Below are 23,748 nucleotides of genomic sequence, written 5' to 3'. Positions count from 1 at the left end.
TCGACGCCGGTCATTGTTAGCGAAAACACCAATCGAACACCTTGCGCACGGACTGCAGCTGTCCGGCACGGCAAAATGACAAGCACAAGCTTCTGACGAAACTGAAGAACTGGACGCAAGAAAAACAACAGCAAGAAGTTTCAGAGAATGGGCGAACTCGAGAGCGATTGCGGAACAATTTTCTAGGGTTTATATTCAACTGAATGCATAAACTTACAAGAGAATTAACGAGCTACCTGCTACTTAAACTCTAGTAAACAGAAAAGGAATCCTAGGCCTAAAATCGTGCCATCCCACGACTCGGTTTCTCCCGGATCCATGCAGATGCAGAATGCAGATACTTGCGCCCGAAGTTGCCGCCATCTCCCTCAACTTTGCAGCATCTTCGAGCATGCATAACAAACCTCCTAGCCGTTGGATAACGACTTGGATGCAGTGGGGCCACAGCTGAAATAACAGCAACAGTCATGTCCGGCTCGTTGCGGTTCTGGGTGTGGCCGGCATGGGGAAAACCACGCTTGCCAGGCTAGTTTGCCAAGATCCCAGAATTGTGTCGACCGCCTTCGACTTCGTTGTGTGGGTGCAGGTGCCTCCTGACTTCGCCGTGGACGCAATCGAGAAGGCGATGCTGGAAGCCGTCACGAGTTTCTCACCTCAATACTATAATTCGAAGCTGCTGCAGCATGCTCTCGTGGGCAAGAGGATTCTGCTTGTTCTGGATGGTACCTGGGAAGACAGCAGCGTGGAGAAGTGGAGAGCGCTGATGGCTACTCTCAGGAACTGCAGCAGGGGGAGCAGGATCCTGCTGACGACACGGATGCGGTCAGTGGTTGATATGGTAGAGGCAGCCATAGGATCTCCAGCTGAATGTCTCGAGCTGGGTGAATTGGGAGAAAATGACAGTCTCTTGCTCTTCAGAAGCCGGTTGCCTTCTCAAGTGTATTCTGAAGATTATGCTCATCTCCGGTTGATTGTTGAACAGATTGCCGACCGTGCTGGAGGATGCCCGCTCCTAACAGAAAAGGTTGCTTCATGGTTGGGATCACATTTGGAGACCCATCATTGGAATGCTGTCCTAAAGGAAGGCTGGCAGAAACTGGGACTTGAGGACATTTTTGCAAGTTTAAGGTTGAGCCATGATCATCTACCTTCAGAACTGCAAAATTGCTTCAGATACTGTAGTATATTCCCAAAGGGATACAGGTTTAACAAGGTGGAATTGGCAAACATGTGGATTGCTTCTGGGATGGTATCTTTCAGCTCATCAGAGCAAGATGGTACTGGCCTGCAGAATAAAAAGGATGCCAACTTGTTCAGTGAGGAGGATGTTGGGGAACAGTACTTCACTTTTCCCGTGTTCTTGAAACGGATTCTTCCGATGGAAATCTGAAAGAATATTATCTCCTGCATAGTTTGATGCATGATTGTGCACAGTTTGTCTCACAAAAAGAATGTGCAAGAGTGGATAACGATCATTTCCAACATGTCAAGCCAACAACATTACACTTGTCCATTGCATACTGTGGAAATTTAACAGCAATACCAGATTTGGGACATCTACGTACTCTTATTATACAGGGTGAATCTTGTCTTGACGAAGAATCTGAACGTGTGCTTGGAAAAATTCTTCATAGTTCAAAGCGCCTGCGTATGTTGTACTTGGATGTGCCATCCCTTTCTCATGCACTTGATAGAATCTCTGATCTAACTCAGCTCCGTTATCTCTTCCTGTATTCTTGTGACAAGTCCCATATTCAAAGAGTGTTTAAACTCTATCGTCTGCAAGTGTTCAAGCTCAATTACTTCACAGGTAAAGATGCAGACTTAAGTGGCATAAAGAACTTGTGTTCCTTGCGTTGTCTTCATGTTCCTGACAACATGCTATCCAAGATCCTTCAAATCGGGATATCAACCACACTTCAGGAGTTACATGGATTTGAGGTAGTGAAAAATGATGATTACAAGTTGAGTATATTGACAAACCTTCGGCGACTCAGCTTAAGAAATCTCCAAAATGTCAGGGATCGTGAAGAAGCAATGGAAGTCAAATTAAAGGACAAACCACACATGAGATTTTTGTCACTATCATGGAACAAGCACTCAAATGATCCAGACAATCTGGATCATCAAGTCATAGATTGCCTGGAACCAAACAAAGGAATTCAGCGGTTGCATATTTATGGATACAATGGAGTCCAACTTCCAATTTGGATTGAGGACTCATTGCCCATCCATTTGGTCTCACTTGAGCTTGAATACTGCATGAAATGGAGGACCCTGCCCTCATTTAAGGAGCTAAGTTCATTGAAGTATCTGAAGCTGGAGCACCTCTTCCAATTAGGAACTGTGCTTGAGGAGCAACATGGGAGCAAAGAATCAGATAATGCATTTCTACCCCCATTTCTCAATACACTGATATCAGGTGGTGTCCTAAACTGAAGAAGCTCCCTGCTTTACCTTGTTCCCTTGAGAAATTAATAATAAAGCATGTTGGACTTGCCGTTCTCCCTAGAATACAAGAGGTGTATGCTAGTACATGGAAAACATCATCAGTAGATTCACGTCTTTCTGTTTTGCACATCGAAAGCTGTGCGCATTTGACTTCTCTGGATGAAGGTCTGCTAGAGCAGCAGCAATATCTTCAGTGCCTTAAGATATTACTTGTGAGACATTGTGAAAAACTATGCCATCTACCAGCGAAGGGTTTCACAGAATTACATCACTTGAATTCCCTAGAAATAGTTGCATGCCCCATGCTGAGGAATGTCAAGACTGAAGACCATCTGTTTACTATGTCAGTTATGAACCTGGATATCAATCAATGTGGTCATATTGAGGCTTCAGTTCTCATGTCACTGCAAAACCTCACATATATCAGAAGGCTGTCATTGTTCGGCTGCAGTACAGAGGAACTTCCATCAGACGAAGTGTTCAGTAGTCTGAAAAATCTCAATGACATGTCAATAGCCAGATGTAAAAGCTTGTTATCCTTGGGTGGGCTTGGATCTGCTCCCTCCCTGAGAGCTCTGTCAATCCTGTGCTGTGACAAAATCCATTGGTCATCCTCCGGCTGCTCCTTCAAGCTACAGAATCTCAGAATTGACCGCCAAGCACTGTTGCTGGTAGAGCCACTGAAAAGCCTCACATACACCGTGAACCTGCACATTGTTGATGACTATGCAATGGACTCCCTGCCTGACGAGTGGCTGCTCCAGAATGCTTCTTCACTCTGTTCGATCGAGATAGGAGTTGCTGAGAATCTATGCACCTTACCTTCTCAGATGGAAAAGCTGGAATCACTGCAGAGCTTGCATATCGAAAGAGCCCCCCGGATTCAGATGCTCCCGCAGCTACCTGCTGCACTTAGTAAGCTGACAATATGGGGCTGTGACCCAAGGTTTCTGAAGCTCTATGTAAGGGATGTTGGTTCAGACTCGGGCAAAATTGAAAATATTGCTGATGTAGATATGAAGGCCTACTCTGAAGGTGCACTTGCCTTCTGTCCTCAATTTTAATTGTCTTGTGACAACCAACATTATTGTTTTTTGCTATCATCATATATATAATTGTTATTTACTCACCACTAAGCATCATAATTTGCACCCCTTAGTGCTCTGGTCACACATCTGGAGTAAATAAGTTTTATTTGATTTATTTCATCCTTTATCATGGTCACGCTTTTCTTGTTCCTCTTCTGTTCTCAATTTTCTTCTTGTCATGTGGCAACGAACATTATGTTTTTCATATATATATTTTTTCTTTACTCACTGCTAACCATACAATGTGTACCTTCCTCACACACTTTGAGAAGTAAGGTTTATTTGACTAATTTCATCCTCTATCGAAATCACAATTAGCATACTGTTCCTACCTCTTCTGTTCATCATGGTGCTGTAGCCCTTCAGAATGTTTATACAAGGCTCTGTTTCCCGACCTTTTTATACGAAAAAGTTTGCCCTGACTTATTACAGTAAAATGATTATAATATCATGTAAAGTTTTTCCTCAATTACATCTTCAGTTGCTTCTTCAGAGACGTTTATTCTTGCCATATTGCCATGCTAAATAAAATAGAAAAAATCTTCCCCCACGTGGACTCGTCTAGAATGGAGAACATTCAGCTCTATGTCACCTCTTGGCTCTAGCAGTTTATACGTGCTCTTAAATTGTGAAGCATTTTGGTCACTTATGTCACCTCTAGCAGTTTACACGTGTTGCATATCCTTAACGTAGAATTGCTCTTGCAGGCACGGGCTATAATGATGATCGGATTCAATATTTCGATGACAGCTCCAGCAATCCTTGCCAACCATTTGTTGTCATAGAGTAAATACCAATATAGCATGTCGAAACATATGTCTAAGACCAAGAATGGCTGAGCATTTGTCTGCAAACATTGCAATCTTGTCAGCATCACATGAATACAATTCAATTCTTGCTACTGGTAAAATGCAATTTCCAGAATGCGGTCAATGCAATGATACAGACTCTGCACTCTACGTCCTGGGAGCCCTGAATGATATGAACTTCGTAGCCATAGGTAATGCTGCCATATCAAATATTCAAGTCTTGAATTTGGCAAGCTCTTCTGGTGTCCTGGCAAATCAGATAATTCTTACTCAATTATTGCAATGTAGAAGCTAAATATCTCATCAATAAACTAGTGCAAAACTGCAGACCAAGACTGAGATGTCCTATTTTGCACAGACCGAATTGATCATATATTTCATTAAAAAAAAGCAGTGCAAAACTGCAAATCAAGACTGATATGTCCTCTTTTGCACAGACCGAATTGATCATAAACTATGATTTTTATCTTTTATTTTTTGCATCTTTAGCTTGTCTGGAATTTCCTAACCGGCATACATCTAGTATGCAAAAGACGACCACAAGGCATGCTTTCTTATGGCCATGCGAGATTATTTTTGTTTTGTTTTAGCGGAAGGCAGTGTGTGAATTGTGATTATCGGTGCATCAAATTCGAATTGATCACAGCTAGATCGGCATGCAGACCCAGATTCCATTGAGGATCCAGACTCCAGAGCCACCCGGGCTATATGTAGTATTGCAGTGTGATTTGACTGATGACTACACCAGTGGGTTCGGTACGAAGACATGAAGGGAAATACTGGGTGCACAGCTCCTTCGGAACAAAAGAAATTTATTGCTTTTTCAAAGAAAACTGTTTAATTCCTCCGAGCTCAATAGGCCCTAAAACTACGATATGTGGTTTGATGCTGGAAAGCATACTCGCAGAAGATATATGTATTTTTTTTATGAGAACACAGTACAACGCACGCTCACAACCCTCGTCTCCCAATGAAAGCATAAAGCCGTTAGAATCCTAGAAAATTCGTAGCAACGAGAAGTCGGAATCTAGAATTTCAGGTGCTACTAAGATCTTATGTAACCACTAGGCTACAGGCCCGTTCACGAAGATATATGTATTTTGTGCTAGGGCTGATAGTAGTTTTAATCAACAGAATTCTGTTAATTCATAACATAAGTTTTGTGATCAGTTTCTGGTTGTTATGTACTGGACTCAACTACTGCTCTGCATTTGAGTGGTGTTATATGAATGGAGCTAACTGTGGTAGTTGCACTGGACAACGTAGTATTATCGAGGTTTGTACTATGTTCATCATAACCTTCTTTTCTTTCCCCTTTTTCTTGGGCGTTTCAGAACATAAATGTATACGGCATGATGGCCATGCTACATAGTACATACATGTGCTGCTTGTATATCGACTTCAAATAAATCAACGTATTTACATTTTCAACGTGTGTTACGTTATGCCCTTCATTCCTTCGGTTTGGAAGCCTATCTCACTATTTGCAACTCAAATAAATCAGTAAAAATCCTGTAGCGTGTCAGATAATCAGCAGTGTTTGGTTGATTCGGTCACTTTAGCTTCACTCAGTCTTGGATTGTTTCTTCGACGACTGGGGAAGGTTATATATAATCAGCCCCATCAGCAAAACCACGGCACCAAGGATGAAAGATGAGCTTAACTCTGAGCCATGAGGGATGTAGGGCAACGGAAGTGAAAGGATGTAGATTGATATTGGCACTGCAACAGAAACAAACAGCATCAGCATCAGCATCAGTCAAGGAGATAGAATCCTTTGGCTTGGACACGAATAAGACCAGGCGTTTAGATGGAAAAGCAAGAGGGGGAGCAAAAGATGGGGGAAAAGAACACCTGCTGAAGTAGCAGTAAGTGAAGCAACCAGCGCAGATGACATCTTCACCAAATTGAGCAATGCGATATTGAAAGCCATATTCACCAATATAAACAACAATGGTAGAAATGGAGCTCCTCCACAATCTGCAAAAAGCTCTAGCAAATGAGCAATATATGTTTGCATTATGAAGAATGGGTAGACTCTAAAGCTCCTATACCACCAATCAAGAGTAAAATGTCAATTTCATAGGCATTTCACAACTCAATTAGTTAACACACGACAGCGCCAAAGAGAGTGGAAGAACCATAGAAGCCCACAGTTATAAAGTCACATGTCGTACTAATAGCAATTCAGCTTGCTTAAGGTTTTTTAAGGTCATGCAAATATGGAAATTCCAGGCAAGAAGCATTACCAATCAGGCTATCATCAACATTTAGGAAGCACTCAGCACCACCATTTAAATAAGCGGGAAGCTCAGCAAACTTTATTCCCCTCAAATTAGAAAGAAGTGGCAGAAGGAGAAAGACAAAAAGAGCCTGCAGATACAATATATCAAATACAAATGTAGGGTGTAAATTCAAGTTGCCTATGGTCGTGCAGAGGAGAAAAATAATGAAACTGCAAAGGAGACAGAAAATTTGTGTTAACTTCAAAAAATCACCTGAAATCCTGATCCAAACGAATTGACCACAAAGATATCAGGCCGCCTCCCCTGCAAAGACAGATATTCTGGTTATAAGGTGAGATTAACATTTGAACAGGAGGTTAGAAACCTATTTCTGAGTTGACTAATGGTGAAATTACAATCAGGCACACATAAACATAAATAGGAGAGCCCGAGTGAGACAAACCTTAAGACGCTTTGCACCATCGATAAAAACAGATTCCTGCAACAGAACGTTGTATTTCAGAAAAGTGAAAGAATAAAAATAATGAGCACTACAAGATAATGTAAGATCATAAGCAGATAAACCTTCAGAATTGATGCACCCGCTTGAAATGCTGATGAAGCAACCATCAGTGCTAGCCAAATAAACTTGACTTCAGACAGAAATTGACCCTCATTCGCTCCACTGCAAAAATACAGTTTTGAGATGACCAACCAGTCTGAATAATTTAGAAATATGAGGTAACTACTTGATATTGGAATTAGACTCACAACAGTTTTTAGCAAATAAGTGCTATTGTGTGGTGACCGTAGTGAAAGACACAAGTGCATGTGTAGCGACTTTTCACCAAACATATATGTTGTGTGACAATTATACCAGAGAAGTATCATAAATTGTTCAAATGGCATACCTTGCAACAGCAAGAATCACACCAGAAGCAACAAGGAAACAACCAATAATTTGTCTCATTGAGTAGGTTCTCCCCAAAAGCAGGGCAGAGAAGATAAGCTGCCACACCAGGAATGACTGTAACACATATCCAGAAGAATGTTACTCCCCCAGCAATGGATCAAGGTGCAGCGTTTGACACTGATAAGTGATAATCAAGTATTATTGTTCTTCTATATAGGTGATATTGCCATTATTAGGTTTCTAAATCAATAATCAAATAAAATTGTTACTGTAAATAGGTGTAATTTATATTGTTAGGACGTTGCAGGATTTTATTTTTTTTTTGCCGGGCCAGCCAAAGCAGGCCAAATTCCATTGAGACTGAAACTAGGAATTTACAGGAGATCACAGATCAATCCACAGAAAGCTGTCGAGTAGCCCGTTCTGGACATACCCAGAGGCGGACTTGCACACAAAGAAATTGCAGGATCACCAATCACTCTAACCTTAGGGTGGTTCGAGGATATATTGTTGCAGAATCTATAAGCACTAAAACATGAATTAAAAATTAAATAAACATAATAGTGTAACTTGACACAAAAGAACCAACTTACGTAAGTGAAAAGAGATGAAGGACTGGTTATAAGTAAAATTAGCAAAAGGAAGTACCTGGGAGAGTATAGGAATAGCAGGCCCAGGAAGCATAGCTGCAAGTTTCAGAAAAATCAACCAATTAATTAACGCAAAACAAACAAGAACTTGCAAACACACCAAAGCTGTCATGGTGTACAAAAACTGTGCTTGAACTGTAATCTCTAGCGTTTCACATACCAAGAGAGTGACCACTGTTTTTTTTAGATTGGAAAGAACATTACCTCCTGCAGACATGCCGGCAGCAAGCCCGAGGGCCTCCAGCAAGCCAATGGCGGCGAACCGGCGCTTCGGCAGCGCCATCATGTCCCGGGTCACCACGCCCGCGCGGTACCGCGCGTAGAGTACCGAGAAGTACACTGCGACGTACCTGCCATGTCGAAACCACACGGCACAAATTAGAGCAAACAAAAGAAAAAAAGAAACACCGGCTGCGAATTCCATCGAACACATCGTGAGGACCGACCGACCCTTACCCGAAGGTGGTGAGCTGGGCGAGGAAGAACGGGTACTGCTTGAGGGGCACGAGCGCGAGCTTGTACAGCACGCGGTTGGCTACGGCGAGCGCCACCACGGCCGCCGACGCGGCGGCGATCGCCGGCGAGGAGGAGGAGCAGGAGCTCATCGCGCCAAGGTGAACCGGGTGAACGCTAGTGCCAGGGCTACCTAGTCAGCCCAACGCAGAGCCTCGAAAGCACGCCCATGCACACTTGATGCCACGGCCCGGACACGGCGGCGGCGGCGGACGGCGGTGCCGGCGGCGGGCGGCGCGTGGGTTGCTTCTTATTGCCGTGGGAGTGCGGGGGGGGCCTCCCTCCCTTGGTTTTTTGGTATATTTTCAGTTTGGTCCCTGGGCTTTGGGGTTATTAAATCAGATGAGTCCAATGAGAGGAAGAGAAATGTTCGATTTAGTCCTTTGTGTTTTTTGTATTTGAATTTATACCCTTTGACCTTGAATTAGTGGAGGTGTTGGTGTGCGTGTTTGTATTAAGTATTTTGGCCTCCGGACTTTGACCCGTATCTGCCAGCGAAGTGGCAGCCTGATTTCAGATAATACCAGGGGCTCAAACGGAAGCTTGAATTAGGAGCAAATTTTAGTTGTTTCTTCGGTTATTTTAGTGTAATTTTATCTCGAATACGTACATTTAAAGGCTTACACGTTTGAAAGAAAGATTAAAAATGTGATAATTTACTCGATCGATCCTAAAATATAACCATCTTTTAATTAACTTTTCGAATTCAGTTTTTTTTTCACTTGCTGCTTAACCAGTCACAGTCACAATATGCTTCCGTTTAATTTTACCTAATTTTTTAAATGTTTACATGTCCAATTCTAAAACGTATTATATCTTGTGACGGAGCAAGCAGTGTGTTAGGGCTGTGTGAAAACGAGTGGTGAAGGAACATTCTTTCCTTGGGAAACAAACCTTTTGCAAAAGAAGGGTTCAATAACTTGGTTGATAAGGTTGGCATGCCCCTTTTTACAAATACTACCATATTGCAATTGTCGTTGCAATGATATTCTATTAAAAATATTATTAGCATATTAGAACTAATAAAAATAGTTTGGCATATAGTTCTTATTTACTTTTTCTTTAAAAAATAGAAAGAAGACAGTGGTTGGGTAGTTACTAGATTCATCACCATCCTCTTCACTAGTTTTATATGAGTATAGATAGATTATATACAAGTATAAATCACTGTAGGAAAGCTTTTGAGCTTCTAAATTGTTTATTTAAAAAAATTGTTTATCAGTATTTTAAAATTGACATATTTTTTCTATTCAATTGTACCCTACAATTGTTATAAAGACGGTTTTATTCGTTAAGCATAGTATCATAGATTTAATATAAGGGATATAAATATAAAAATTAGGATTATGTCATTTCAAAAGAACAATCTTTGACTTAAAAAGGAAAAGGGGTGACTATGGGGTAATTGCTTGGCTTTTTAATAAAAAGGTAAACAACAAATTTATAAATAAAAAATAATTTGTTAATAAAACTTATATAGATATATATTCTTAGCGATCTAACAGCCAAGGCTAGAAACTAAATTTTGTTAAAAAAATTCTAAAATCAACTCAAAATTTAAGGTTTTTAATTTAAATTTTAGTTTATAGGTAGAAGCAGAGGCGAACGAGACTGTGGTGTATAAATTTATGAACCTTATTCTTAGCATGATTGCCAAGAAAATGTGAGGAGATTCGTTTAAAAAAAAAGAATCATTAGACGATTGAATTACTTTGCTCTATCCATATTTTGCATCAAGCAATAAATTAAATTTATCCAGATAAAATTTTGTGTTTTCGTGCCGTGCCGTGAAAAATCATCTTGTTTTTGCGCCTTGTTTATGTACTACTTGTAGCTAGGATTTACACTACCATCAGGGCTGAGTTACCTTAGCACGCTGAAAATCTGCGACTAACTATGAAAAACCAGACAAACTAAAAAATTAGACTTTTTTAATTATTCAAATTTTATGAGGTTATCGTGCAGTTATCATTTTGATGGTGGTAAACCAGCTGTTTCTCGTAGACCAGAAGGGAAAAAAAAAAACAAAGTTCACACACGGCAAACATATACAAAGTCTAATCGATTTTACCAGGGTAATTACCCAAGTTTTATTTGCTTAGGTACAAATTATATCCCTCTCCCAATTAATCCATTGTTTATACATAATAATCAAATCACCTCTTTAATCCACTACCATGCACACTACTAATCCCATCATATCTCATCCTTAATTCCCATCAAGCTGCGTATGTGGGACCCACCTGTCAGCCATTCATCTCACTTGGGACCCACCTGTCAGCCATTCATCTCACTGCTCACTAGTATTTTTTTTTTTTTGACGAATCAACTCCGCAGCTGCACGACCCGCTGTCCATGGCGATGACGTCGCCGGCTCGACCTAGCATTGGACGGCGTCCCGCCACTTGAGGTACTCGAGCGCGGCGAGGTAGTGCGCGTAGGCGCCGGCGACGACGAGGAGGTGGAACAGCTGGTGGCTGTGGCCGACGAGGTCGAACCGCCCGGGGAACCACCGCTCGGGCACCCGGGCGGCGTAGACGGCGACGCCGAGCCCGTAGAGCGCGCCCATGGCGGCCTCGCAGCGCGCCGACGAGGCGGCCTCGCGCACCGCGCCGCCGTAGAGCGCCAGCTTGTGCGCGACGGGGACGACCCCCGACGCGGCCATCCCGGAGAAGAGCGCGGCGCGGAGCGGGCGGAGCTCGGGCGACTGGAACGCCGGCACCAGCGACGCCGACACGGCGGCGGCGCCGAAGGCGGCGATGGAGCCCGTGTAGAGGCGGCGGAGCCAGGCGTCGCAGAGGAAGGAGTAGTGGACGATGGGGAGGAAGGAGGCGACGATGAGCGCCGCGATGCCGGCGTAGTCGAGGCGGAGCGTCACGTAGTTGGCGCGCTCCGAGTGGCACAGGAGGAGGTGGCACGCCGTGCTCGCCAGCAGGCACGCCATCGCGCCGCCCAGGTAGGCGAACACCGGCCACCGCGTGATCGGCTCGGAGACGGCGGCGGCGGCGGCGACCTCGCCGGCGTCCTGCAACGCGACGGTGTTCTTTATCAGATTTGATTAGTATAGTGCACCGACAAAATGCAGTAACTGAAGTTTAGTTCATAATACGGCAATTATTTAAAGTAAGCCTAAAATGTCCAGTTACTTATGGGTGATCGTTTATCTTTTTTTAAAAGAAATGACATTTATAAATGAAAAATAATTTGTGAATAAAATTTTTATATATGTTTTCTTAGCGATTTAAAAACCAATGCTGGAAAATAAACTACAATTAAAAAACCCTAAAATCAACTTAAAATTTAAATTTTGGTTATAACCATAATCGGAAACAAAGAGACGGGGATGTACAAGTCTAAGTAGATCAAACTTTGTTCAGTCATAATGTTTCAAAAAATAATGGTAAAAACTAGTATGACTTATTAACAAAGTGCGTTGCATCCGTCATGAAACCATATTGATGGCCATAGTTTAAAAATTGCATTGGTCATCAATGACAATTATTTAAGATTGGAGTGAGTATTAAAAATTCAGTTACAGATTTAATTATAAACCGAACCATATAAGGATATCCATATTTGATATTGGTTTATAAAACTGAATCTCCTCACAAAAACTAAGGTCTGTTAGGAATACAGTAGTGTATTGATTCTTGTTAAAATCATAGTGTGAAAATACCAAACAGTGACTAATGACTAAAAATGTTGAATCATTCGGCAGTAAGTTCTCTAAACTCTGAAAGATAAAGTTACAAGATGGATGAAACCCAAATGGTTAAGCCAGCTAAACATCAACATTGGCACTAATCAATCTATCGGGAAGAACCATAATTATTGCCACACTCTACCTTTGTGAGACAATTATGGTTAGCACTTAGCAGTTAGCACAACGTGAAAAGATATGGAAACAAAAAGCTTATCAAGCTTAAGTACTTGTACTGCTGAAAGGAAAAGGTAAAGTGAACAAATCATGTACAAAAGACTGTAGCTAGCTTTTGAAACACAAGCACCCCATCATTTCCGTTTATACTTATAAGTCAAAATTTAAATTTTTATCTTTAAATTTGGAGTTGATTTTGCGGTTTTGCACTGAAGATTATTTTTTAACATTGCCTTTTAAATCGCTAAGAATACTTATATAAAACTTTATTGATGAATTATTTTTTATTTGCAAATATGTCATTTGGATTTTTCCCTGAAAACGCCCAAGGACTTACATCACAAATGCACTACATACAGTACACCATCACACCATCATTTAAAGTTGCCAACTAACTGAAAATTAATTAGGACGTTTAACCACCAACCTGAGATGGTGAGTACTCTGAAAGGCCATCAAGAAGCTGATCACAAGAACCACATGACACTGGCAACTACTATTATACTACCAGTACTTAACTAAAACTAAATACAAACCCAGAAAAACAACAAGTAATTACAAAACAGCTAGAGAAAATCAATAAACAAACAGATTAAGAAGTATAGTAGTACCTGCATGGCATGTTGCTGCTGCTGCTGATGATGATGATGGTGTGAGAGTGAGAAAGAGGAGGATGTGTTGGTTGGACAGCTTGTTGAGATCTGCTCATGTTGAGACAAATGTGCTGGATGCAGCAGGAGACAGGCTGCAAGTGCCTCATGATCCCTCAGCAACCCTGTCATGTTGGCCATCACCATCAGATCTCCCCAGTAGTGGTAGTAGTCCATGGCTGTTGCATTGCTCCTGCTTCTGCTGCTGGTGCGGCTGCTGCTGCCACCATTTGGGATCACCATTGCTGTGAAGATTGTCAGGCAGAGGAACAGCAGGAACCCTAACAAATGCCTGCAGAGTAAATATCAGGTTCAGCAATTGTGCCAACAGAATTGATGAAAATGAACAGTGTTTTTTTTACAGTAGTAGTTTCAATTATAGAATTTGGACGGTATCTCTAACTCTTGATACCTCTCAAGAACTGTAAAAGCTCTATGTTTTATGCTCCGAAAATTAAGAAGATAAAACTGGACGGTTTCCTGAGAAAGAATTGCATCCGGAGAAACTTACGTCCAAACGTTGAGAGTCTCGTTGTGGATGGAGAAGATGCTGAGGATGGTCTCCTTCATTGGCCACTCGCAGCGGTAGTAGCCATGGATGAACTCGTTGTCCTTGAGCCATTCAGGCAACTCCTCGTACCCAACAAGCTCACACTTCTTCTTCTTCGTCGTCGTCGCCGTCTTCTTCTCCTTGACATCGTCGGCACCACCACATTTGCATGTGCCACGGGAGGAGGAGGTAGTAGGAGAAGCCATTGGTTCCTCCATGCTCCTCAGCTCTTGGACACGACGGTGTATCCAAGGCTGGTTTGAGGTTGCTCAGACAGCCAAATTTAACAAGGCCTTTCTTGCACACAACAATGCAAGCAGCAGCAGCCACAATGTGATGCTCCACAAGACAAGGAAATACACAACAGAAAGAAATCAACCAATAATTCTGGCAACAATGGTGGTTAGCTACTTAGCTCTGCAAAGCTAAGGAGAGAGAGAGATAGAGAGAGAGGGGTAAGACACCTCTGTATCTCTATATATACACACATCTCTTTCTCTGAAAATGCATCTCCCTTGTGCTTGGTGGCATGTTGCACTAAGGAGCCAGAAAGAAGAGCTGCAGGTGCAGGCAAAAAAGGGATCAAAGAGGCTATATACTAATAATATTCCATCTTCAGACGGTTGATACTTGCACGTAGATGCGAAGATACCAATGGCTTGTGGCATAGTAGTTGTGGGTTGATGACTTGATGTGATAGAGAGAGGAGGGTTAGCTAGTGGTTGATATTGCTTGTCCCATGTGTATGTGTGTGTGTTTAAGGTGGTGAAAGATCTGTCCCATTTGTCCATTGTTGGGGGTTCTTGGTAGAGGAATTGGTAAATAAGTTGTGCAAGTTAGGGGGTGAAATTTTCTTGTAGGATTTGATTTCAGTGGAGTGGTGAACAATGACCATAAATGGTTTCTTCCAAGAAATCGACAAAAAAAAATTGATCTAATTTTTTTTCTTACTGTTATTTGTTTGTTGCAAGACCATCTTGTTTTTGTTGATGGAGTATCGTTACTAATGAACAAGAGACACACAATTTAAATTAAGTTTGCACTGGTAGTTGCCAAAGACACAATCTGTCTTTGGTGCCTTGATTGGTTTTGTCACTTTGCATTTCATGTAGTACCTTGTAGTGTTCGCTTGTTCTGTGCACAAGACTGTCCGAAGCGGACAGAGATCAGATGAGATCTAGCTAAGTGTTGCACATGTGTATGGCGAGTGTTCACAAGAAAAAAGTTATAAAAATATCTGCATATTGCAGTACAAATTTTACAGGTAGTACAAAACACATAAATTTGGTCAGATTTGCACATTTGCTTTGCAAAATTAGGCCATTCTTTTCATGGATACGATTATATCTAAATATGTTTAAAACTAGGATAAAACATTCATCTCTCAATACATAGCTTCATCTATTGTTGTTTTTTAAGTTACATATAAGACATAAGTTATCTAAGTAACTATGCATACATAGTTTTATCCATAGGAAACTCATTTCATCTCTCTTCATTAATACATCGACACATCATAAAAAATATCTACATGACATCCTATTTATTGTCCATAAAACTCTTGCTGAGACTGACCTAGCCTTCATCAGAATTACAGATCTGCAGCACTGAAAATCATCTGATAAATGCTCACTATTTACTGATACAGTCAGATAATTAATGAACGCTCATCTTACTCCTGCTATGGTGCTAAAACCGAGAGGACAATGTTGGCTTTTTTACCAAATACTCCGTCTGTTTCACCGTATAAGACTTTCTGTCTCTGTATGAATGCTAATATTATATATATATATATATATATATATATATATATATTCATCGATCGATGAATTTAGATAAGGCTAGAAAATTTTACCATTTACTAGCATATTTATATATAAATAATAATTTATAAATAAAACCTTTTATATGTGTTGTTAACGACAAAAACAAAAGTAAAAATAAACTACGATGAAAAAACACTAAAATTAACTTTAAATTTAAGGTTAAAAATTTAAATTTTGTTATAAATAGAAGCGAAAAGACGACGGTGCGAGTCTAGTTGATACTTAGCCTTTGTTTAGTTCTAAAAATATCACATCAAATTTTTAGACATTTAAATGAAGCATTAAAGATAGATGAAACAAAAAACTAATTGCACAATTACGGGAGAAAACTTGAGACGAATCTTTTAAGCCTAATTAGTTCATGATTAGCCATTAGTGCTATAGTAACCAACATGTGCTAATGATGGCTTAATTAGACTAAAAAAATTCGTTTCGCGGTTTCCAGCCGAGCTATGAAATTCGTTTTTTTATTCATGTCCAAAATATCCTTCCGACATTCGGTTAACGTTTAATGTGACCCCTTCACCAAAATATTTTTGCCATCTAAATCAGGCCCTACATTGAAAATAAAACTAATCGATTGACAAGTAAAACTGTCTTGTGCATCTCGTCAACTGAACTGAACTGTCTGTGCACAAATAAAACGAGCTGAACTGTTAGACGCATCCCATCTAAGCATAATAATGCAGGTATGGTATACTTTTTTTTTTTGGCTGCAGGTATGGTATACTTGACTTTAGGTTGCATGTACCTACAAGATTACTTGTTGAGGATCCATGTGAAGCATAGAATTCTCTTTATTTACAAACAATACAGCTGTGAAGTGTACGATGCAATAATCATGGTATCAACTGAACTTCTTTTCGACTAAGCTAATATAGTCCTAAGTAGTTTCCTTTATTGATCCTTAAAACAAGGGTAAACTCATTTTTTTCTTGCCCTTAAACTTTACCCTAAGTCAAATTTTCACCTTTAACTATGAAACCAGTTATTTTTCACCATTAACTACTAAATTTCATCTTGAGAATAAGGGTCTTATCTTTTCGCTTATGCTTATGTTTATAGGTCAAGATTTGGATTTTAAAACTTAAATTTAAAGTTAATTTTGGGGGATTTTTATTATAGTTTATTTTTTGGATTTTGTTTTTAAATCATTAAGAACACGTATGTAACATTTTCTTCACAAATTATTTTTCGTTTGCAAATAAGTTATTTCTCTTTTCTTTGGAAAAACCAAATGATGAATGCCAAATTTTCATAATGAGTTTTTACCACATCTAAGAGATAGCACTATTTTATACTATTCTAGTTGCTAACATGGTATAGCTTCTTCATAAACCTAATGCTCGGTATTGCACTCATATCCAAGAGGCCTTATAGGGTGCCTACTAATGAACTAGAGGAGTTGAAGAAACAAATCCAGGAACTTTAGGAGAAAGGATTCGTACAACCAAGCTCATCCTGTTACAGAGCCCTAATGCTCTTCATCAAGAAGAAAGATGGTAGCCAACGCCCAATAGATGTGTCTAGACTACATGCCTTAAACGAGGTCACGATCAAGAACAAATACTTCCTTCCGAGATTGATGACATGTTCGATCAACTTAAGGGAGCATGAATGTCCTCTAAAATAGACTTCCATTGAGGATGCCGGCCACTAGTTGAAGATTCTTTCATAAGATGCGCCCAAGATGACCTTATCCATTAGGTATGGGTTGTATGAGTTTATGATCATGGGCTCATGGCCTTCGGGCTAACCAACACCCCTGTCTACTTCATGAACCTCATGAAAAAGGTATTTATGAAATGCCTAGACAAAATAGCTAGTGTGTTTATCGACAACATCCTAAGGAGTAGAGGTAAATTCAATAGAAGAAAAGCACGAAGTACACCTAAGGTTGGTACTGGAGAAGTTTAGAGAACCCTTTCTAAAGGAGATTGTAGAGAAGACCCGGTGGTGATTTTGAGTGGCTTAGTGTTCGTCATCTCCAGAGTATAGTAAGAACAAACCCTAGTGGCTGAGGCTTGTGTAGACCACTTCCGGGGTGGCTCCTATCTTTCCCATCTCTTGTCATGGAGATTCAGAGGCTCGGTGGTTTGAGCGTTGAAGTTGGGCCCATCTCAAAGGGGATTAGGAAGCCAAAAGGTTTCCTAACCTTGGGTAAAAAATCATTTATTACTTGCCTCATTTACTTTATTGTAGTTACTTCGAGCAAGTTTATATACTAGAGATTATTTATGTAACTATCACTCTAGGTTTGCACATCTCAATATAAACTAGCTTCTTCGTGCACTTAGTTGAGATTAATTAAGTTAGGTTTTGAATTGTACAAATTGTTTTGATTTCCTCTTCCATATATAAAACTCGGTTTAGCCAAAAATATCAAAACCGTCTATTCACCCTTAGTCACCTTTCATGATCCTACGCTTGGAATCCTAGCCAGCTTGGAAATAGAGTCCAAGCTACCAAATCAAATCAAGAAGCCTCAACAAAGAGATGTGAAGGTCAAAGAGATCCAGAGACAATTGAAAAAGGGAAATACCATCAACTTTCAAAAAATGAGTTGGGAATCCTATGGTACAAGGACCAATAGTTCCTACCTACGGCAAATGACCTTCACTAGCTACTACGTCCATCCTAAAATAAGATCAATCTTGATATACCTTATTTATTCCAAAATAAGTTTATTTTGAGTAACCGTTGCATCAAAGTTTATGAAAGTAGGAAAGTTGTATTGGAAGTACAGATAAAGTGCAAAATAATTGCATTGGGACTTGATAAAGCGGAGAGTATTCTAGTTTTTTTATTAGTATGTGTGAGATGAGTGAAAAATAAAGTTTTTCAGAGAGATGGAGTAATTGTCATTCAAGCACATGATTCTGTGGATTCCATCCACCCTGGCAACAGCAAGATCGACCTAACATGACATGAGACAAGCTTATTGGTGACCATATTTGAAGAGGGATGTAGCATAATATGTGCCATATGTGACATCAAAGAGCATTCTCAACAGATACTCATCTCATCCTTCATCCTAAAAATATAGTATGTAGAAGAGAAAAGTTATTCCAGCAGATACTTTATCCCATCCTCCAAATAGAACATCCTCCATATTGTAAAGAGAAGCTCCATATTTGAAGTTTATCTCTCCTACTCCATATCTCAACATCAAATCTCAAGAGTAGAGAGCAAAAATAATATGAGAAAAGCTAGTTGCAAAATATTAACAAAATATATAAAGGCATCCAAATGTTAATATGGATGATCAAATGAGGATGAGCAGGTGGGAGTGCTCTAATACAAACTTACTGGTGGCCAAGTATCAAGTATGTACCATATCTTAATTAATGAGTTATTTAGGATTACAGGTAACATCTACATTGTGCATCTTCTATTATTATGGTAATACCATTGTAACCATTGATATGTTAATCCTGTGTGGTGTCTATATGTCAGCGTCTATAAGAGCAATCTTCGACAATGTACCAAAGAAGTACCAAAAAGAAACTGCTTTTGGATTTACCATTAAAACACACATCTAATAGATACCCAATCTTATTATTAAGTATCCCCACTCCTAATCCTAGCCCAAAAGTGGATCAGATTTGAGGAAGCAATATGCGTTCCCAATTTCTCATTCCGCACAAAATTTCACACCTACTGTGTGTGAAAGTGTGCGTCGCGCCATTTTTTCGGCCGAGTTATATTTTCCTCTATTTCATCATGCTCACACCTACAATGCGTAAAGGTGAGCTATTTTTATCTGTAATTGATGATATGTATGACTAGAGAATCATCTTGGTGTTCCGTTTTTCTATAGAACCGAAGAAGATCAAATAGATTATATGATCAATTCATATGATGATATGACAGTAAAGTGGCGGCGTACGTTATCATGCGGAAGGGGAGAAAAAGAGAATGACCCGACGACCTAGTCCCACCTTGCTTATGTGGCCAACCAACCAACTAACTATTAGGATCCAATTTTTGGGTCTCTATTGTAATTTTGTAGGCCCACTATTTTCTAGGAGTGCTCCAATATATGATTTTGGGACTTAATTTTTAGTCTTTCATTGAAGATACTGTAGTAACACTTCTATAAATAGTGAAATTATGATAGATGACGTAAAACTCAACATTCATTTCTCTTTAAAACTTTCTCTTTCTAAGTGTGTTTACGATCGAAAGATCATGTAGTTCAGTGATTACAGTAACACAAGTAATAACACCCTAAGGTTATGTGTTTAAAACTTTCAATTTAACAAAGAAAAATTTGCTACAAGACACTCGAATTTCACGCTCTCTGCTGTCTCTCCTGGAAACATGGAATATCCTGTAGTAAATTTTCTCATTTATAAAAGGCTAGACTTTGTCTTGGAAAATAATAGCACTTTCAATAGTATAGCCCACTACTGGCTCTAATTCATCTATAGTCAATCTAATTGTCAATTCATATAATAGTTAGCTATAAAATATTATACACACATTACGTCTTGAAACGTGCTACAGCTGGCTACGAAAGTATATTTCACTATTTTTTGTTTCTCCTCTCTTATTTCTTTAAAATATATTTATAACTGACTATTATTTTTTTAAAATATATTTATAAGTAACCTGCTCGACAAATGCCCCGCGAGTCAGGTGCACCTCCCGGCGCCACGTCACGCACAGCGCCATCCACCGTTCGTTAACCAAAATCACATGGCCCCACGTTCCTCCTCCTTTCCAAACAAAACCACTACGCGCACGCCATCTCCCGTACCCGTACCCCAATTTGCCCCCCGGCACGTCGGGCGCACCTAACCAGCCGCGACGTGGGCCCCAGATGTCGGCGACCTTGCTCTCCGCCCCACGGAACGGCTCCGTCCACCCAGGGAATCCCCCACCCCGAATATTCCCCCACCTCGCGTTACGATACGAATACGACTAGTACATTCCCCTCTCTCTCTCTCTCTCTCTCTCTCTCCCCCCACCGCCTCCGTTGCTTTCTCCGACGACCACCGCCACCGCCGCCGCTGACCATTCGCCGGATCCCGACCCCTCTGTAGCTGCTGCTGGATCTCTCTTTCTCTGTGGCTGGTTCTGGATCGATCGCTGTGATGGAGACCTCGCCACCGGCGGTGGCGGCCGTGGGGACGGTGCTGGAGGACCTGCCGGAGGACGCGCTGCTGGCGATCCTCGCGCTCCTGGCCCCGCCGGACGCCGCGGCGGCGGCCTGCGCCTGCCGCCGGCTCGCGGCGGCCGCGTCGTCCCCGTCGCTACCACTCGCGCTCGCGCTCCGCCTCGGGCTCCCGCCGCCGCGGCCGGTCCTCCCCGGCGGCCCCGACCCCGACCCCGCCGCGGCCGCGCGTCTCCTCCGCTCCCTCCACCGCCTCCGTCGGCTCCTCGGCCTCTGGCGCCGCCTCCCCTCCTCCGGCTCCCGGTACGGCTCGCCCCCCTCGTCCCTCGCGGCCTTCGAGTGGGCACCGCGCGGAACCCTCGCGGCGTCCCTCCTCGCGCCCTCCGCGCACGGCCTCGCCGTCGCCAAGTCCCCCTTCGTAACCCTCTCCATCGACGAATCCGGTGAGACGGTCGCCGCCATGGGGGACGTCCCGGTCTGCGTCAATTTCGTCGGGAACAACCACATTGTGGTGGAGGCCTCAGCGTCATCTGGGGATGACGAGGATGAGGCGATTGAGGGAGGCTCGCCACCGGAGGTGATGTACATGCATTTCGCTAACCGGAGGAGCCCTGGAGCAGGGAGGAAGAGGAGGAGTAAGCAGGGGAGGAGAAGAGGCCGTGTAATGGAGGCCGAGCACTTCGTGAGGATCGCAGATGCCGAGCCGACGGAGGCACGGCCTCTCCAAGGGCTGTGGAAGGTGCTTCCTTTGCACACAGAGCTTACTCCTTTGCTGTTGCATATGGTCGGAGCGCTAGCGTTTTCATTGGAATGGTTTATCGTCGTGATAGACTACTACTCTCATCGGCATGGCCTCATGGAGTGCTTGCGGAGTAGCTTTGGTTGCTCGAGGCAAAATTGCCCCTAAATGATGATATTGCACAAATTGATTGGGTTTCATGCTCATTTTTATATGGCTTGTCCTCTTTTAATGGCATAGCTTGAAAGATAAAAAGGTAATTAAGTTGCTGCACTTTTCATGGGTATTGTGGTGCAACTTCTATATTTTCATGCCTGATCATTGCTCATTTGTGTGGATCTGTAGTTACTATTGCTGGGCACCAATTATGATTTATGAGTAGTTGATCACTAGATTGCGGTTGTGTGCTAAGGGGAAAATGCCATTATGCAGCTTATTGGATGGGTTTTCTTATGGGCTCATGCATTGGCATGATGATCTTTTGGAGTTTGCTTCTGTGAAGTGGGAATTGCATGCATTGGTTGAAACTTAAACTTACCAGTAACTATAAAGAAATTGCATGCTCACATCATAGTCTGTGAATTTAGTTTGCCATTTTGCCCATTCAGATTGAAATTTCACCGGTACGAAACATTTGCCCGAATGTCTGTTTTGACTTTCTTACCATGCGCTTACCTTACCATGTAAGGGGGATTCGTTGGAGTTTATTGCGTTAAGAAAAGTCCTTCTGGAGGGGTACTTACTACTGTACTAGAGTAGTCATTAATTTATACTTCAAAATTTGCTCACCAGTAGTCCTTCTGGTATTCAATACTGTATTACAGTTCAGAAATATGGATAAGTTCCATCAAGCAACCCGTAAGTCATTCTGGTATGAAATTCTTGTCACAAATTATAACTAGTTACAGGCACCCAGTTCTTAGCCTTTTCTTTTATGTGTAGTCCCCACAAGCTTATGTCTTGCCATCCTGGGTTTGTTTAGGCAGGCAAGTTGGACTTTGTCCAATTGTTGGATAATGTTATCATCCAGAGTTATATAAAACCATATGAAAGCTGCAAGGAACTAGTAGTGCCTGTAACTGTATATAATCATGAGTGATGCTTGTTTTGGTTTACAAAGCATGATCCTTACTAGGAAACCTGAAAACCATCACAACATAGTGTTTCTTGTTTCTTCATTGCTTTTCTGCACAAGCAACCATTGCATTATAGCATTTCTATGTTATGGAATGTTATTCATTTGTGTTAACTCTGCCGACTGTCAAGCCTTAATATATTTGATTGTATGATTTATGCCATCTGGTTGCTTTTCAAATACTTGGTTTAGTTTCTACAGGTTGAATTTCCCCATGCACACAAACTGACGTTAACTTCCTTTCTATTCCTTCTTTTTTTGACAATACAGGGTATAAGTGGGAGTCAGACTCTTGAATTTTACCTGGTCACCTATGATGACATTGGAGGAATCACTTGTCGACAAGTTGCTGATACAAGAGGACAAAATTCAGGGTACACCCCTATCTTTTGGACTACAAATACAACATTTCTTGAAGAACCATTCTCTGAAAAGGAGCTAAATCATTATACTGGCCGTGAGCATATTCAAGTTTTGGGACCTGGCCATGCTGGAACAGAGAACAGGATTGTCTCTCGGATATTGTGCATCAATTCCAGTTATGATGTTGTTGATCCTCATCTCTCAGCTCACTTGGATGATAGGAGGAATGTGGAAGGAAGGATTTGGCTATATGAGGATGGAACCTTTGGGTTTGGATTCAATGGGAGTAATTCAATTATAGATCTGAAGCATGTCTCCTCTGATGGTTGTATTCTTGATGATTTACACTAAATTTGGGTCTTCCTGGTTTGAAATTGCTGCTAGGAACCCCTTGTACAGTGTTGCTAGGAAAAAAATTGATGAGTGAGGCATGTTGCCTCCGGTTGTTGTATTCTTTCTGACAGCAGACTAAATATCGGTCATTTCTGGCATGTAATTGTTGCTGGAATGCCCTTAACGATATTGTGGTCCCTTCTGGCAAGTAATTGTTGCTAGAATACCTGTTTGTACATTTTTTTCAACATTGAATCCCCAATAAATTAGAGTAACTTCTTGTGGGATGTTACGCGGTTATGCCCTTTGGAAGACGAATGCTATCCTTATATGTGGTTATATATCCTTGTCCAGAATAGGAGGTTTGTATGTTGTTACTTACCTGTCTGATGAAAGTATCTACGTTGCTAGTTGTTTTCTTCTCCTTTGCTATTCTGTTTAAGAATTTAAACTTAAGTGAACATATTTTCATGTGTGCTCACTTGAGCTATGTTTTCTTCATATCCA

General features: G+C 41.3%; 4 protein-coding genes across 5 annotated transcripts; 2 read left to right on the top strand and 2 right to left on the bottom strand.

Moving 5' to 3' along the window:
• The first annotated feature begins 502 nt into the window (after positions 1–502).
• Positions 503–2,439, top strand: LOC102712599 (putative disease resistance protein RGA4). The gene is made up of 2 exons (XM_040529866.1): positions 503–1,316; positions 1,394–2,439. The coding sequence occupies exons 1-2, from the start codon at positions 503–505 to the stop codon at positions 2,437–2,439; spliced, it is 1,860 nt and encodes a 619-aa protein (XP_040385800.1).
• A 3,158-nt stretch (positions 2,440–5,597) lies between these two features.
• On the bottom strand, positions 5,598–8,937 carry LOC102712321 (protein CLT2, chloroplastic). Its single transcript, XM_006664523.3, has 10 exons — positions 8,593–8,937; positions 8,341–8,486; positions 8,135–8,172; positions 7,485–7,600; positions 7,159–7,258; positions 7,037–7,072; positions 6,847–6,897; positions 6,598–6,721; positions 6,203–6,328; positions 5,598–6,070 (listed from the first exon to the last, which is right to left on the bottom strand). Exons 1-10 carry the CDS (start codon positions 8,739–8,741, stop codon positions 5,913–5,915), a joined length of 1,044 nt encoding a protein of 347 aa, XP_006664586.1. The 5' UTR covers positions 8,742–8,937; the 3' UTR covers positions 5,598–5,912.
• A 1,679-nt stretch (positions 8,938–10,616) lies between these two features.
• On the bottom strand, positions 10,617–14,090 carry LOC102712044 (heptahelical transmembrane protein 4-like). 2 transcript variants are annotated; one of them, XM_040529620.1, is made up of 3 exons: positions 13,688–14,090; positions 13,138–13,468; positions 10,617–11,692 (listed from the first exon to the last, which is right to left on the bottom strand). In XM_040529620.1, exons 1-3 carry the CDS (start codon positions 13,942–13,944, stop codon positions 11,030–11,032), a joined length of 1,251 nt encoding a protein of 416 aa, XP_040385554.1. In that variant the 5' UTR covers positions 13,945–14,090; the 3' UTR covers positions 10,617–11,029. The 2 variants fall into 2 exon arrangements, with proteins under 2 accessions (XP_040385554.1, XP_015698312.2); XM_015842826.2 differs by having other exon boundaries at positions 10,617–11,674.
• A 6,407-nt stretch (positions 14,091–20,497) lies between these two features.
• LOC102706704 (F-box protein At3g12350) lies at positions 20,498–23,526 on the top strand. The gene is made up of 2 exons (XM_006663996.3): positions 20,498–21,410; positions 22,816–23,526. Exons 1-2 carry the CDS (start codon positions 20,652–20,654, stop codon positions 23,257–23,259), a joined length of 1,203 nt encoding a protein of 400 aa, XP_006664059.3. The 5' UTR covers positions 20,498–20,651; the 3' UTR covers positions 23,260–23,526.
• The last annotated feature ends 222 nt before the right edge of the window (positions 23,527–23,748 follow it).

Source organism: Oryza brachyantha, chromosome 12, assembly GCF_000231095.2.
Source record: "Oryza brachyantha chromosome 12, ObraRS2, whole genome shotgun sequence".
In the NCBI taxonomy this organism is placed as follows: Eukaryota; Viridiplantae; Streptophyta; class Magnoliopsida; order Poales; family Poaceae; genus Oryza; species Oryza brachyantha.
The sequence above is the reverse complement of the archived record's forward strand: the minus strand, read 5'-3'. Positions and strand labels throughout refer to the sequence as shown.